General features: G+C 40.8%; 1 protein-coding gene across 2 annotated transcripts in view; it reads left to right on the top strand.

The window, feature by feature from the left end:
- Positions 1-15969, top strand: part of LOC117547728 (collagen alpha-1(XIV) chain) — a 49267-nt gene that overhangs the window by 11718 nt on the left and 21580 nt on the right. Inside the window, exons 4-11 of one of the 2 annotated variants that reach the window (XM_034218519.1) lie at positions 1900-2043; positions 6323-6502; positions 10471-10668; positions 13972-14139; positions 14646-14765; positions 14870-15034; positions 15496-15654; positions 15744-15916. In XM_034218519.1, the coding sequence (XP_034074410.1) occupies positions 1900-2043; positions 6323-6502; positions 10471-10668; positions 13972-14139; positions 14646-14765; positions 14870-15034; positions 15496-15654; positions 15744-15916 (1307 nt within the window). Of the gene's footprint in view, positions 1-1899; positions 2044-6322; positions 6503-10470; positions 10669-11516; positions 12220-13971; positions 14140-14645; positions 14766-14869; positions 15035-15495; positions 15655-15743; positions 15917-15969 lie in introns of those variants that run through there. The other variant, XM_034218520.1, reaches the window with a different exon arrangement.

Genomic DNA, 15969 nt, shown 5'->3' with positions numbered 1-15969 from the left:
GTGTTAGTTGTACATTTTCTGGAAAAACAAATACACTAGAATACATAACAAACAAACACTAACAAAGCATGCATTGGTTGTAAAGGGAGTAGTGAATGAGGAAGCGACTTCACACAGCCTTTGATTCTCCTGCTTTGGAATCCCGCTTGCCATCAGAAGCATCTGCCTCTGGCTCTGCTTATACAAAGCGAAGATAAGAAAGGAATAAAGGCAGCATTACAACATCAGATAACATGCTTTGTGGGTTGTTTAGCTTCAAAAAGCAAAATAACCCGTCACCTTCTGGTAAAAAAAAGGTTTCAACTTCTGGGAAATCTGTTTGGTTAAAACACACTTTATTCTTGCATGTGAAATACCAAGAGATGTCATTAAAGTATTTACAGAATCCAAAAATGTATTAGCAGGAAAAGCCAATAATCTGATCCTACACTTTGTGAACCAGCACAGTCCCTTGATTTCCTCTTCTCTTGTGTGAACATGTCATGTGGTGTGAAAGTGCCTTTGCTCTCCCTGTAGTCCAGACTGCTGTGAATTGTTCAGCTCTGTTGCTTCCCAGGTTTGGATAAGAAGGCAGCTCCTGTCCTCACCTCCACCTTCACATCTGTGATTCTTAACTTCATCTTCAACATTGATTTCTCTCTGTCACCCTCTTATCTGCCATTCCTCTCTGTGCAGTTAAGTCCAGGCATGTCTCAAAGAAGGACACGGGGGGGGGGGGGGGGGGCTTAGAGAAAGAATTCAGTCAACGTGAGACTTAAGGTGTTGGTTCTGGGAGAGGGGGGCAGTACGAGGATGAAAAGGTTGTGTAGATGTGATACACAATAATACTGGTTTTGAAAAAGTCTTGAAGTGTAATTAAACTATTACATTTCACTTGTTGAAACCTGCAGGACCTGCCACAGACATCCAGGGCCAGTACACTGTGGTCTTCAGTACTTTATCACTTATCATCTGATATTGTTTTAAAAGAAGATGTTGTGTTCAAATATGTTCAAACATTTAGTCTGAAGTGTGACAAATAATATGAGAGCAAGTAGACAACTGAAGCAATTATTGTATCATAAAAACATTTGGAAATGCAGGGAACATAATAACTAACATAAATAAGAAAAGGTTAAAGGATACACTTTTAAGGTCATATCAAAAATAAACTTGCAGGACTTGAATAAAGTGGTTAAACATCTTTCTAACCCAACAATAAGAATGGGGACTAGCCAGGTGTGCTGCTTTATTCCTTGTATGATTGCTCTACCTACGCTGACTCAGATCAAATCCTTACATTTGCTGATGATTCAGTGTTTTGGTAATTAACAAATGATGAATCAGCATACGGGAGGAAGGTGTCTGATCTTGTAAGACGTTGCAGCAATGATAGCCTTTAGCTTTGTTTTGGAAAAAGAATATCATAGACTTCAGAAGAGGGAAATATGGGAAGCTACCACTATAAATGTCCTGGTAAGCAATAGCAAATATGAAAGCATTTACATTTCCTTGATCCTAAATGAGAAAGCTATCTTTGCAAAACCTTAAAGATGGCTCATCGGAGATTATAATAACAATAAGTTTGGCTTCCTAAAAATACTTGGGACATTTTGAAAGAGATTACATTCCCTGAGGCTATTGGACTCTTGAATGTAAAACCTTCAGCCCTTATGTTGTGATTTTGATGTTTACATTATTCGTGTCTTTATTGTAAACCACTGACACTTTAAGAGTTTTCTGTGTATCTTTTATATTTATGATATTCTATGTATGTCCATCTGTTTTATGTGTGTAACGCTTGGCATGCTTTGTTGATTGTTATCTTGTCTATTCTGCAATGAGTAGGCAAGTTCTCACTTTCCCTTTAGACTTAATGCCATACAGTCATTTCTCAACTCTATCTCTCGTCTCTTACAGAGGTGCCACAGCCGGAGCTGATGCTGACCACCACACGGGGCCGGGCCACGGTGGCAGGACTGGACTCCAGTCAGGAATACGCCCTCCAAGTCCTCGTGCTCAATGGGACGACGGAGAGGCTTCTCGCAAAGCGCAGATTCACGAGTAAGACACACAGCGATGTTGATGAGAGGAGTTTGTTGAATAGGGTGGATGGCGGGAGGTCTATGAACACAAAAGCAGTGCTTGAATTGGGCCGGTACTCACCGGTACGCAGTACCGGGACTTCTGATTTTTACCCATCTGGTACCGTTACTCCTTACACGGTGCCTACTCAGTAGATGCGTCATGAGGTGCCGCCGCCGCCTCGCCCGCCTCGCCCCCGGAGCAGCAGTCTTCGTCGCCCCAAACACCGTCGCGCCAAACACCGCCAACCCTCGGTGGCCCGCAAGTGCCAGAGGGCCTCGGCAAAACAGAGCCTGTCCAGGTATATTTAAACATGTTCCCAACTCAACTCACCTGTACAGTGGGGTAAGGCGCTCATTTTGCAGCTCATGGTTTAAAAACAGAGATTGGCTGGAATTTCCTGTAAAAAAGATGCCATCTTCCACTATGCATGTAGACATTTCGATCAAATACATCTAACTCAGATGCCTTCACCACAATTGTACCAGAGTACCAAACGCTGTCTCCTGGTACTCATCTGAGTAACTCACTAAAAAAGAAATAGCTAGGCCTACTATATGGCAGTAAAACAAGAATAGAGTTTAAAAGGGGAGTGATTTGTAAAATATCCATAAAGAAATAGAAAATCTTTTTACAGTTCTGTTTCATCTGGATGTTGAGAGATGTATCCATAGATCTCTTCATGTCGCTCTCAAAGTGCACCAGATTGATGCTTTCAACTTCAATATTTAAAAAAAAATCTTGTGTTAGATCCACTCCCCACTTGTAAAAATAGCACTTTACCCCTGCACCCCCTATAATCTCAGATGCACCCTGAGTGAGTCATGTTGTTTAAGTACAGTGAGCCTTTCTAAAATATACAGTACAGAGACAAACCCACCAGCATTATAGGATATACTATGACTTTGAGCCAAGTTCTTGTTTTGGGGCTGTATAAATAAATTGACTTGACACAGTTGCTGATTTAGAGTACTGGCACCTTTTTTATTCCAATTCAAGCACTGCACAAAAGGAACAAAGACCTGAGACAGTGTGGGTAAATGACACTAGGATATCGCAGTACACCTTTCAACCACGGCACAGTGAGAGGCTCACCTGAGCTAGCTAACATTACAGCAATCTTGTTATTTACATCTCTATCCATGCAGAGTTGCACACTTCCTTCTGGACGGTGATACATGATCATCTCGTTACATTATATTGGAGAGAAGGCCGAATTCTCTACTTGAAATATGTCCAACCTGCCGCACCTCACCAAAACAATTTAGATTGCTAAACAGAAATACGGGCAAAAGAAAAATAGGTGTGAGTTTTGGGGTAAACTGTCCCTTAAAGCTGTGTTAACTTTGCCAATAAAAAGTCCATTATGGATATGCATGTTATTGACTCACTATCACTTCTACAAGTGGTTTTAAAATACAGTACTGTTTGGTGCTAGTAGCTTAGCCTTTTTACTTCAGATATCGCCGCAACACAATACATAGACATCTTGACATAACGTGAACACTGTAACCATTTCACTTTCGGTCAAAAGTACATTTACTTTGTAAATGTTGTAAACCAAAATTCTGTCCACATCTTACACAAACGTCTTTTTAAAATGGGATATAAAAATCCACAGGCCTGATCCGATTTACAGTGTTGACAGGAGATGAAAGGGAATGGTGTTGACTTGGCTAGTGCTGTGAGATAACATTGGCAAGACAGCAAAGTCCTACTAAAGGAAATGGTATTGACATTTCTTACATTCTTACACTTTATTGGAGTTTGCAGTGTTTTCTTCAAGGCCCCACCCCATGAGACACACACACACACACACACACACACACACACACACACACACACACACACACACACACACACACACACACACACACACACACACAGGGTAAGAATACTACTCAGGCTGGATTCCAGGCTGAAAGTGGGTACTGTTTGAAGTTGCTGTGTGTACTTACTTAAGTGCAGTCTGTTCCTGGGTTTTAAAATCCTCTTGGCCCAACAAAGGTATCCATAACAGCAAAGTTGCCCTGACAATAATGTGTGACTTTGTTTTTGACAATCATCAGAAGGGACTGGGAGAGGATGGAGACATATTGATAAAGCATCACCTTTGTTTGAAGGATTAGGATCTGCGTAGGAATTTGCATGAACTTGTGCACTTATTGTCCCTCGGGTTATTTAGACGTCTCTGCCTTTAACACAGTTATTTCCTGCAGCATCTCTCTGTCAGATGATGGCCCTGATTTGTAAAACCCTTTTGACATTTTATTATCAGACTCCCCTTGGCATTATATTCTAGCCTCTGATATGTGGATCCAGTCCGTGGTTGCTTTGAGTGATAGTAGGTTACTGTGTCGAGTGGAGCGTGTCCAGGCAAGTCTTGGAACATGTTAACTTGAACATTTGTAACACCGCCTGTCTCTCTGGAATGATGGCAGTCTGGGAATTCCTTCCTGATGCGTCGCGTTTCCCATTCGATTGAACCCCCTCCGGGCAAGTTTCCTTCCTTGAGAAATGTCACCCTCAATTTGCTGTTGTTGACCTTGTCTCTTGACTCAAGGCACAGATCTGCCTACAGCAAACATGTTTTGTCTTTTTTTGACATCTCTGATCCTTAATGTGACAGAAACTGAACAGAATGAACTTATTTACACTATATCCTTTGTCAATGTTTTGAACATGTCAGAAACAAAACATACAACAATAATAATAATATATAATCTTTTTCCCTTTTTTTTCTCACTTATAATAATAATTATAACAAAGTACAAAAAAAATTAATACAAAAAAATAAACAATGATATATAATAATTCTCTGGCAGTTGTTATGATTTGTCACAATGTTGTGTTACTTTGTGACCAATGCAGACACACATGAGGATGTTTCATTAACAGTGATATACCAAGATAATTCAAGAAAAATACAATAATTACCACATAGTATAGGTTCTCTTTAAATCCTGCATTCAGAATGTATTATTAGCATTAGCCCAACCACTTCACCACTACCTCAAAAGAAAGTACTTTATTGTTGCATTTATGTGTAAGCAACACTTTGATTTTACAGCTGTTAAATGTGTGCTTTTAAATACTTTACATACTGCTGGCAACCTTGTGAATTTTCCTCTGGAAAATGGATACATGAGAAGAATCACACATAAGTATATATTGTATTATTCATTTGATCTGCAACTATGAACTGACATTGTCAATATATAATGAGTGAGGTAAAAAAAATATACTCCCTGGCGTAACCTCTAAAAATATTACAACTAGTTACAACTGTTGGATGGATTGTCATTAAATGTGACATCCATGTACGTTTCCCCTCAGAAGGGTTATAACTTTGGATGTTCACATAACCTTTCACAGAAGCCATTCTCAAAATCTGTGTTTGTCTAACATTCGGTTTAAGGATAAATACCTGCAAAATGAATTAAATTCCCATCATCCTTATCTGGCCTTTGTATTTTCATTGCACCTTTTTGGATGCTAACACACACAGCTAAGATGATAAACATAGTAAATAGTATAGCTGCTATCAACATGTGTTAGCGTTGTCAATGCGAGCATGGTAGCATTTAGCTCAAAGCTTTTCTCTGCCTATGTCGGCCTCTCAATGCCGATAGTGGGACTGTGAACTCTGTACTTAATGTTTTATTTGGCCGTGATTGGGGCATTTAGCCTGATCTGGTCTGATATCAGTGAGACATTTTAAATGTGTGCACTCACTAGGTATCCTTGTGTGATGCTGGTGAGAACAGTTTAATTAAAAACGTTTATTCTAAAGGGGACCTATCATGCAAAATGCACTTTTTGATGTCTTTTATACATAAAGATGTGTCCCCGGGAACTCACGCAGTGTCATAAAATAAAACCCTCTCTCTTTTCCTCCGTACCCAAATCTCTAAAAACGGGGGAACAACGGAGCTGATCCAGATTTGCTGCCGATATGACCTCATATCGGAAATGTGGGCTGTTTTACATTTCTGGGTGCATTGAACCTTTAAACCTATATCCTTTGTTATTAAGATGTAGCGGAATTGTTTTGATAAGTAATTATTAGATGGCAAAAGTATCCCGTCAGTGAAAGGGATTATAAATTAGCTGGATATTGGTATATCATTTCAATGTAGTTTGTTTGATAATATTTGACTCTGAAAGGTTTCCGGTTGCCTGCCCTGCTGACATCAAGTGTTACATAAAATGAATAAAGATTACTCTTAACTGATTTTCTGCTATTCCTCTCTTCCAGTGGAGGGTCTGCGGGATGAGGAAATGATCCGCAGCGGTAGTCGAGAACAGAAGAAGAAGATGTTGCCAGGCGGGTCGGGGTCTGGAGACCTGGACGATGTGACGGAGGCTCTTATTGGGCGGCCAACAGTTCTGTATCCGGACCCCACCAACAACCCCGCTGCTGCTGCTCCGACTACAGGTAGTGCATGTTAGTAGATAATAACACTACTTACCACACATCTCAAATTACAGTATGGTTTGGCTTATTTAAAGCTAATGCACTTGCAATATTCCTTCCATTGTGGATTCTTACTCACTATAATTGCACTTGTTGAAAGATAAAAGCATCAGCACAATGGCAGGTGATGTAATGTAATGCACAACTAACCCCGTACATGGTAATGTCCTCAGGGCTTGAATGTGAAAGGAATTATGATTAAATAGCAACATGGGATAGTGGAATGGATCTATCATCTAACGGATGGTTAGATCTAGTTCAAGCCCTCAAGAAAGATGCCTGTGTAACCAGTCATGATTGATTCTGCTGACAGTTGTCCGCTGTTTAAAATCTGCTCAAAGATTGTTGGTCAACCCTGTCAGAGATTTATGAGTCAGAATACTATAACAACCTAATAAGCAGGGCTGCACATAACTGGTGCGCAGGTGCGCATGCGCACCAGTTCTGGGAGGGAAAAAAACATTTTTGACCGTTGGGGTTCATCCTAATTTTCGGCCTTGATGTAACAACATTCATAATTAAGTAAATGTAACACCCTTTTCACCCCGGTTACACGTTTCATTTGCCCTGTACGATGTAAGTGATGAAAATGGGGAATGTTGGCTTATCTGGCGCCCGCAGCTCACAGCCAAAGTGCGAGTGAGCGAGGGAGAGAGGGAGGGTGCACCGGTACCGGCGCTGTTGTTATTAGAATCTGGTGCTAGCTGCTCTAACGGATGTAAGAAGAAGATGTTTCTACAATAATGTGGAGGGAGAGCTCTCTCCAGTCAGACTGAGAGACTGATAACTACAGCTCAGTGAGGTAAAGGACTCTGAGTGTTTAGATAGTTAACTTTAGTCTAAGTTGTCTCAGTGGGTCTCAAACGGTTTGGTCACAATTTATGTAAACACATATTTCCAAGGCACTCCTTTATAATTATTGGGATAAACAGGTTTTAAATCATTCCAATGTATACTATAGGACAGTAACCAAAAATATCCTTTAAAACTGGAAAGATAAAAAAAAATGCATAAATAAATAAATGTTAAGGTAAAATAAGATATGAATGAACAACAAAAATAAAATAAGTTACATTAATTTGTTATTGGCTATGGTAGGTTATTGGTTATGTTCACATACTTATTTGATTACATCCACTTGTCTAAGATGACAACAGAGACTTTCGACCCAAACCCAGCTGTTGACTTGTGGATGCAAGCAGCTAATCGCAGACTCAACCAGAGAGAAAGTAGTAGGCCTACATCATCAGCTACCATGTCTGACAGAGAGGAAGACAGTGAGGAGAACAGTCAGGAGGGTAGTGATGACAGCTTGTAGGATTACTGGTCGTGCTAATGTTGTCTTGTGTTCACCTCTGCATGTGTGTCTTGTGTTCACCTCTGCATGTGTGTTCTGTGTTCACCTCTGCATGTGTGTTCTGTGTTCACCTCTGTGTGTTCAGTGCCGTGTGTCTGGCAAATAAAGTCAAGACCCCCTCAAAAGTTACGGTTTATTTCATTTTAAGGATGAGCACCAAGCAACATCTCCAGGTGCTCCTTTGAGAACCAGGGCAAAAAAGTTATGTACACCCCTGGTTATAAGGCTGTCCAACAACATAATCTCGGACCCAAACCATGTTCTGAACAGCGAATATGAACTGCTAACATCTAATCGGAGATACAGGGTCCCGCGATTAAAAAATGTCAGAGTGAAGCACTCCTTTGGGAATCAGTCAATCCTCACAGTAAATACAGAGCTGAATCCCAGATCAGATGCACGCTGAAGGCTCTTTGAGCATGCTTTCTCTCAGTGATTGTAATGTTATGTTAAATGTTTGTTTGGTTTTTCATGTCTGGATATTCAACCCAGTCTCACGGCATTTCGTGTTATAGTCACGACATTTAATCTATTGATTCGTGTTCACCAACACGATTTTCCCCTTTTTTTCGTGTCACATAACAATTTTAAAAGCAATGTATTTCTATTGGTAGTGTGTTTCGTGCCTGCAACACGTCTTTTTGTCCGTTCGGGTAGTGGAAGACCGGAAGCTGTGGGGTTCATAAAAACATGTTCTTACTCAATATCAAGCCACGATTATTGTTTTTATTTTAAATCTTATAATATCGGAAAATAAATGGGGCTCAGAGCCTCAGAATACTGAAATCTGTATTTTTTTACATCTTTTTTACCTTCTAATTTGTTATTATTTTCGAAATAACACACTGTTATTTACTCACCAATAACACACAATTATCCTTGTTTTTATTTATTTGTTTAATTCCATAATCTCTGGCTTTTTTGGCGTCCGTCAGGAACTGAATTTCAAAATAAAAATAACCGGAAACAGACGTAGGCCTATAAGGGACATTTCGAGCATCATTGCGATACACAGCCAACATTGCTTTTAAAATCGTTCTTTGTGACACGAAAAAAAGGGGAAAATCGTGTTGGTGAACACGAATCAATATATTAAATGTCGTGACTATAACACGAAATGCCGTGAGACTGGGTTGGGATATTTGTCCATGTTGATGTTACACATGGAGCTGCTGTGATGTCAAATTTCAAATTTTACTTTCATATCGTTAACTTCTCCTGCATTACTTGCACATTAGTCTTGCACTATTTATTTCTACTCTTGCACTATTGTTATTGTTTATTTTGTATTCTTTTGTCCTATATATATTTATGTTGCATTGTGGGAGGAGCCTGTGACTTAAGTTTTTCCTTTAATATCTACACGGTTGCTGTGAATATGACAATAAAGCCCTTTGAACTTTTGAAACCTATGATGATCTAGGCCAGCGGTTTTCAAAGTGTGAGGCGCGCCTCCCTGGGGGGGCGCCAGAGAGCTTCAGGGGAGGCGCAGCGTGAGAGAAAAATAACGAGGAACAGTGAAATCAAGCTGGTTAACTTCAGCTAACTTTATGCGAGCGGCAACATGGATCGATTTTTTGTGAAGTTACCTAAAGTGAGAGACGAGACAGCGTCTGGAAGAAAACGTCACTTGCACACTTTTGGCTGTCTGTGGAGACCGAGTTCCCCCACCTCGCCAAAAAGGCTGTAAAAGTGCTCATTCCCTTCACCTCCACCCAGGGGCGGACTGGCCATCTGTAGAATCTGGAGAATCACAGAACGGCCGGTCGCCAAGGGCCGCTGACGGCTGGCTCGGTTCGCTGACGGCCGGCTCGGTTCGCTGACGGCCAGCACCGCTGCAACATCGAAGTTGCGCTGACAGACGACAGAGGTCCACCGTTTCCCCGCAGCGAGGCTCCCACCCCGTTGACAGTTCACTAGCACCACCCCCGCCCCGTTGACAATTCACTAGAAATGCAATTGAATAACCCTGCATTATAGCAACAATAATAATAATTATAATAGCGATAATAATTGGGAGGGGGGGCGCGGCTGTTCTTATGTTCTCTGAGGGGAGGCTCACCTTCCCACACTTTGAAAACCCCTGATCTAGGCAAACCACCAATGTAAAACAATACAATAAAACCTGCAACAGAACATTATCTCTATCCTCTGATATTCCTTTGTCATTATAGCACTATTAGACCGACAGAGATGCTGCCAACACACACACCATACCAAAAAAAAGCCAGTAGACTAAGTGCAGTATACTGTATTTAAACAGAACTACACCAAAGCGCTTTCAGAGAAATACACACACAATAATGACAGCCCAACACAGGAAACAAAGACGGAAGGAGGAAGAGAAAGGTGTGTCTAGGCGTTTGTTAGCACTGGTTGATCTTTTATACCATAATGAAAAAGTTGTGACCATGAATCGTAAACAACAATGTTCAAGTGTAGACTGGAAACTTTTAAATTTGATCCTTCAAATGGGTATAAGATCAACAGTTACAACAGGCAGCCTCAACTAGTCCCCTAAACGATCTTTGCTTATCTCAATGTCAGCTCACCCATGTGTTCTGTCCTGCAGAGCCCCCAGCAATAGAAACCCCCTCTCAGCTCCCCGATGAGGCGCCAGAGAATACCCCCAAAGAGAAGAGGAAGAGAAAGAATGGAAAAGAGCGGGATCGTTCCAAGGGGGAGAATAAGGAGGAGCAGGGGACGACACAGGGCAAAGCAGCGAAGGAGAAACCCCGGAAAACACCCACCCCTACCCAACCAGTGACAGGTAACCGCTGCCTCTCCCGTGTTAGGAAACATGTAATTAGACTGATTTAAAAATGCTTCTTTCTGCAACATTTGGTGTTTAATTGAACCGAAACGTGATAAGGACAACTCTCTTTTAAGCAGGAAGTTAAGCAGGTGATCTTAAAGAACGTCTGGCCACCATCGTCTTCGGCTCAGTTAAGGAACAAGAGGCTTGAGCTCAGTAAATGCTGGTTTGAAATGTGATGACAGTGTTTACACAGGGGTGGGACAGGTAAAGGGAAGGATAATGACAGACCCTGTCTTTCAGCTGCAGGGCGCATGTGTCCTCTCTTTCTCTCATAATCCAGAGGAACACACACATTCACATACGTGGAAACTCACTCGTCCATTTTAACACCTACGCCTACCTTTTGCCTGCCTAAATGCTTAGAGCCATCTGCTTCCGGATTCAACACCATCCATGTACCCATATACTTATTGGTACCACTTTACAATAAGACTACCCTTATAAAGAGTTTACGAATAGTTTGTAATTCATTTATTAATTAGGTTGTGAACACTTTATAAATCATTAATAAGCTTTTATAAGACATGAGATAAACAGGGCAACTGTGACTGGTTGCTTGCCAAATAGTGAGCCCACATTTATCTGTACTGCTAAGCCTTATATTGGCTACTTAGCTTACTTTGTCTTCTTCATCAGCCAGCATCCTTGGTATCTGGTGCTCGCTGAGTTGATTCCCCCCTCATCCATCTTGATGTTTCTTGGCATCTCTTATGACCATTTATGAATGAGTTACTAACATTTATAACTGCCAAAAGGGAGCCTTATTGTAAAGTGTGAAACACATCACCATCTATTGATGAGTCACTAACATGTATAACTACTGAAAGGGTGCGTTGTTTTTAAGTTTAATACACATGTCCATTTGTGAATGAGTTATAATATTCACGCTTACCTAATACACATTTTTCACATGAAATGCAAAGTCAGATGCAACAGAACCAAGCAAAATATTTTATTCACACATGAAGAAAATCAGGACTCAAAGTAATGACTGTTTAGTATGACTGATACACATATTTAAACATGAAAGCTTTTCTCAGACATAAATGAAAGACTTGGTAAGGCATAATGGTACTCAGACTGGAAAGGCTTTGTGTATATCCTTGAACAAGCGTCCAAGCAGTCCATCAGGGGGACCAGAGCCAAGTCAAGATGACCATTCAAGAACCTTGAGGTGTTCCTCCAACAAACTCTCTGTACGGTTTCCTCTCAGTCTACGGACATGTCCTTTGACGGTCGACCAAGCTCTTTGGATATGACTGCCAGTCTGGGGGTTCACCAACCACCTGCTGTGGTTTATGGTGTAGTGGTTGTACCCCATGTACTCAGCACTCTCCTGTATGCCCTCCACTCATCACTAATAATGCTACTTTCTGACTTAACATGCCGTTCAATCAGAGGGACAAGGTGGCATCTTGATCGTTTCTCCACTAGTTTCAACACTAGTCTCCACATTTGTCTTTAACTCCCATCATTCCGAAGACCCATTTCTTCCTTCTCCAGGTATGTCCAAAGCATCCACACACAAAATAAATCATAACATCATCTTAGTTAACAACAAAATGCACACAAATTGCAGTAAAAATGGTTGCACATCAAGTTTCAAAATGCCATACTTTTGTTTATTAGGTGCATTGTATAACATAATTTAAGGATAATTATACAGTAATGGTCCGTATTGATTTTTTTAGTTAGTCTCTTGTACAAGAAAGCCCAGTCTATAACTGCCGAACATAGGAACTGGGTACAGTACCTTCTCCCAGACACAAATACTCAAATAAAATAGTTTACTTTATCAGCATTGGTGTTACCAATGCTTACTATTTATTTGATACCAATTTGGTAATACAATTAATAAAAAGAACACGGTTTGGGTTCGTTCTTCAGATGACTGTGACGTTAACGTGTAACCTCAATAATGAACTCCAGCTCAACCAACCATATTGTAATATCTAAGTAATCATCTTGAAATATGACATTATTATTTGTAATATACACACATCTTATTGTGAGGTTGATTTCACATACACTACGCTGCTCTTCAACACTACTTTGACGTTAGCTCGTCTACATAATCGAGCATAGCGAATTGAAATTAACCTTAGCAATGCATAAAGTGACCTACCTCATAAAATATCTCTCTAACTTACAAGGATGACCTAATTTTACCTTCCTCAAACAGAAGCCGTTTGTTGTACATTATTATCCCACTTAATGCTTAACACTTCTCTATTACGTTTTAACTTGGAGGCTACGATTAGCATCGTTAGCACAGATATAGCTACCACTTGCTTACATGCTAACCCAAGCCTTAACATTCATTAAGGTTAGCTGACTAAAAACATAAGCAATACATAAATAAAGTACTCAAATTTCACTTACCGCAAAACCGCATTCTTGCACCGTCTGTTTTAACCGCAAAGCGAGTCACAATAGTCCGATATAAGCATGAAGAATAGTCCACAAGGAACCAGCACAACAAACACGGCAGAGTTCAAGTTATGTTCTTCGGATGAGTTGAGCAGGCAGAGTCCCTGTAGCATCATGGAGCAGCTAGCAGAGAGGCAGAAAGCTAACAACAGCAGTCACTGGACAGACCTGTCACTCAATGTGACCACGCCCTAATTTATGCATAACTTAAAGGCTTAATATAACTTAAAGAAATTATAAATGGTAGTACTCATTAATAAATGGTGATGTGTTTAACACGTTACAATAAGGCTCCCTTTAACCAATTAGAAATGGTAGTAACCCATAAAAAAAAAATGGGAATGTGTTTTACACTTGACAATAAGGCTCCCTTTTGGCAGTTATAAATGTTAATAACTCGTAAATAAATGGTTATAAAGAGATGCCAAGAAACATCAAGATGGATGGGGGGAGAATCAACTCAGTGAACAACAGATACCAAGGATGTTGGCTGATGAAGAAGACGAAGTAAGCTAGGGCCAATATAATAGTCATCTTGCCAAATAGTGAGCCTGTGTTGATGTGTGAAAACTATGTTAGAACTGGTTTATAAATGGTTTTTAATGATTAATAAAGTGTTTAGAATCTAATTAATAACCTAATTATGAACCCTTTATGAATCCTTTATAAGGGTAGTCTTATTGTAAAGTGGTACCTACTTATTCATATACAGATGTGTGACAAATAAAAGGAAATGTTTATCAACTAAAAGCGTCCAGCCTTTTCTTTGGCATCTGGAACACTAATCAGTTCACAACTAACTGCATCATGCTTCCTTTAATCAAGGGATGTCTCCAAGGAAACCATTTGAGTGTGAGACCGATGCAGCTGCGGACATTGTGTTGTTGGTGGACGGCTCCTGGAGTATCGGGCGTACCAACTTCAGACGGGTTCGAGACTTCTTGGAGGGCCTGATGACACCCTTCAACATCGGGCCGGACCACATCCAGATCGGTGAGGATCAGAGAGTGGCAGTGAAGCCTAATGCCTTCCTCTTTGTGGGTGGTATTCATAAAGACACAGTGCCACATGGAGGAGATCCTAAGTCTTTGTGATCAATGAGACTGCATGTTGCAGAGGAGCAGACTGTTTAACTGTAGCGGTACGATTTGATATGAAAGGATTTATACTTTTCTGTCAGATCAAGTCTTGCATGCTGTGTTTTTTCTCTCAAGACAAGTGCATTGCAATAGCATTTATTATGACATTTGTATTACTGAATTTATTGACAATTTATTTTATTTCTGCTATGAAAGAATTCATAATTTTTTATTAGGAATTGTAATTGAAAGATACATAAAGAAAAAGAAAATTAACTAAAAGAATAAATAATATAGTATGCCAAAACGGATACTATCTGGGGGATTTTAAAATCAGTCACTTAAAGTATTATTTATTTACCTTTACTAATGGCCACAAAAAGTAATAAAATCTTGTTAAATATTTGTATTTTCCCCCAGGTCTGACCCAGTACAGCGGAGACCCCCGCACAGAGTGGCATCTCAACAATTTCACTACCAAAGAGCAGCTTTTGGAGGCAGTGAGGAATTTCAGATATAAGGGTGGAAACACATTTACAGGTAATCACCCTATACTCCTTCGTTGCTGTCTGTGTTTGAGTCCATACAATACACAGTAGACTATCGTATGTCTGTAAGTAGGTAACCCTGCATCCATCTCCCAGGTCAGGCGCTGCTCCATGTCATGGAGGAGAACATGAGGCCAGAGGCAGGCGCAAGGTCAGCTACACCTTTTTTCCTGGTCTTGTTGACCGATGGTAAATCTCAGGATGATGCCATTGCTGCGGCAGACCGCCTGAAGAATGCCGGCGTGGAGATCATCGCTGTAGGTGAGACTAAATACTTTTAAATGCATCTACTTTCGAGTTCGAGTTATGTGGGAGCCAATGGGAGCTGAGCTTCCATAAGGTGGGGTCTGAGCTCCTATGAAAGCAGTGAAATCATACATCTGTGGTGGTCGCTAATACATTACCAACAACCATTATTTTAATCACAAATAATGCATGTGTCAATGTAATGAGTATTATTTCCATTAACGAGGTAAATAGGCTAAACGAAAAACATGTTTTCCAAGAGAACTACGCATCGTATTCTCTCTTGAATGACAATATGCCTGCACTGCACCTCCAAGGTGCGCAATAAATGATTGTGCAATCTATGCCTGTGAGCGTGCTGCGCGAGTAGAGATGATGTGTGTGTGCGTAGTTGAACCTTTTCATATTTAAGCTTGAAGCAAGTAGAGGGCTGCTGCTGCTAATCTCTATAATGCTTTTGTATTTGTGTAATTCAGGTGTAAAAAATGCGGATGAGGCCGAGTTGAGACAAGTAGCGTCGGAGCCCGTGGATCTGAACGTCTACAATGTCAATGACTTCCCGCTGCTCAGCAAACTAGTGTCACGATTGGTCCACATCCTGTGTGGGAGGATAGAGGACCGCGGCATCTCAAAACGTAACACATCTATCTGGCTAATCAGCCTTTCGTCCTACTCAAACCTTACTGTATTCAACATGGTCATTTTCTTGCTGCTGTAATTTCAGGAATGGAGCCTGGGCCCACAGTAGACCCAGCCCTCTCCTACCCAAGTCCTTCTGATCTCCGCTTCTCTCAGCTGGGCTCCAGAGAAGTGCAGCTTCACTGGACCAATCCTGCTGAAGCTGTCCAACAGTTCAGAGTGGTCTACCACAGCTCTGAAGGCCAGAGTCCACAGGAGGTCAGAACCAAGTGGCAACCTCTTGCGCTGAAAAGAGAAGCCAATGTTTAACT

Source organism: Gymnodraco acuticeps, unplaced genomic scaffold, assembly GCF_902827175.1.
Source record: "Gymnodraco acuticeps unplaced genomic scaffold, fGymAcu1.1, whole genome shotgun sequence".
In the NCBI taxonomy this organism is placed as follows: domain Eukaryota; kingdom Metazoa; phylum Chordata; class Actinopteri; order Perciformes; family Bathydraconidae; genus Gymnodraco; species Gymnodraco acuticeps.
The sequence above is the reverse complement of the archived record's forward strand: the minus strand, read 5'-3'. Positions and strand labels throughout refer to the sequence as shown.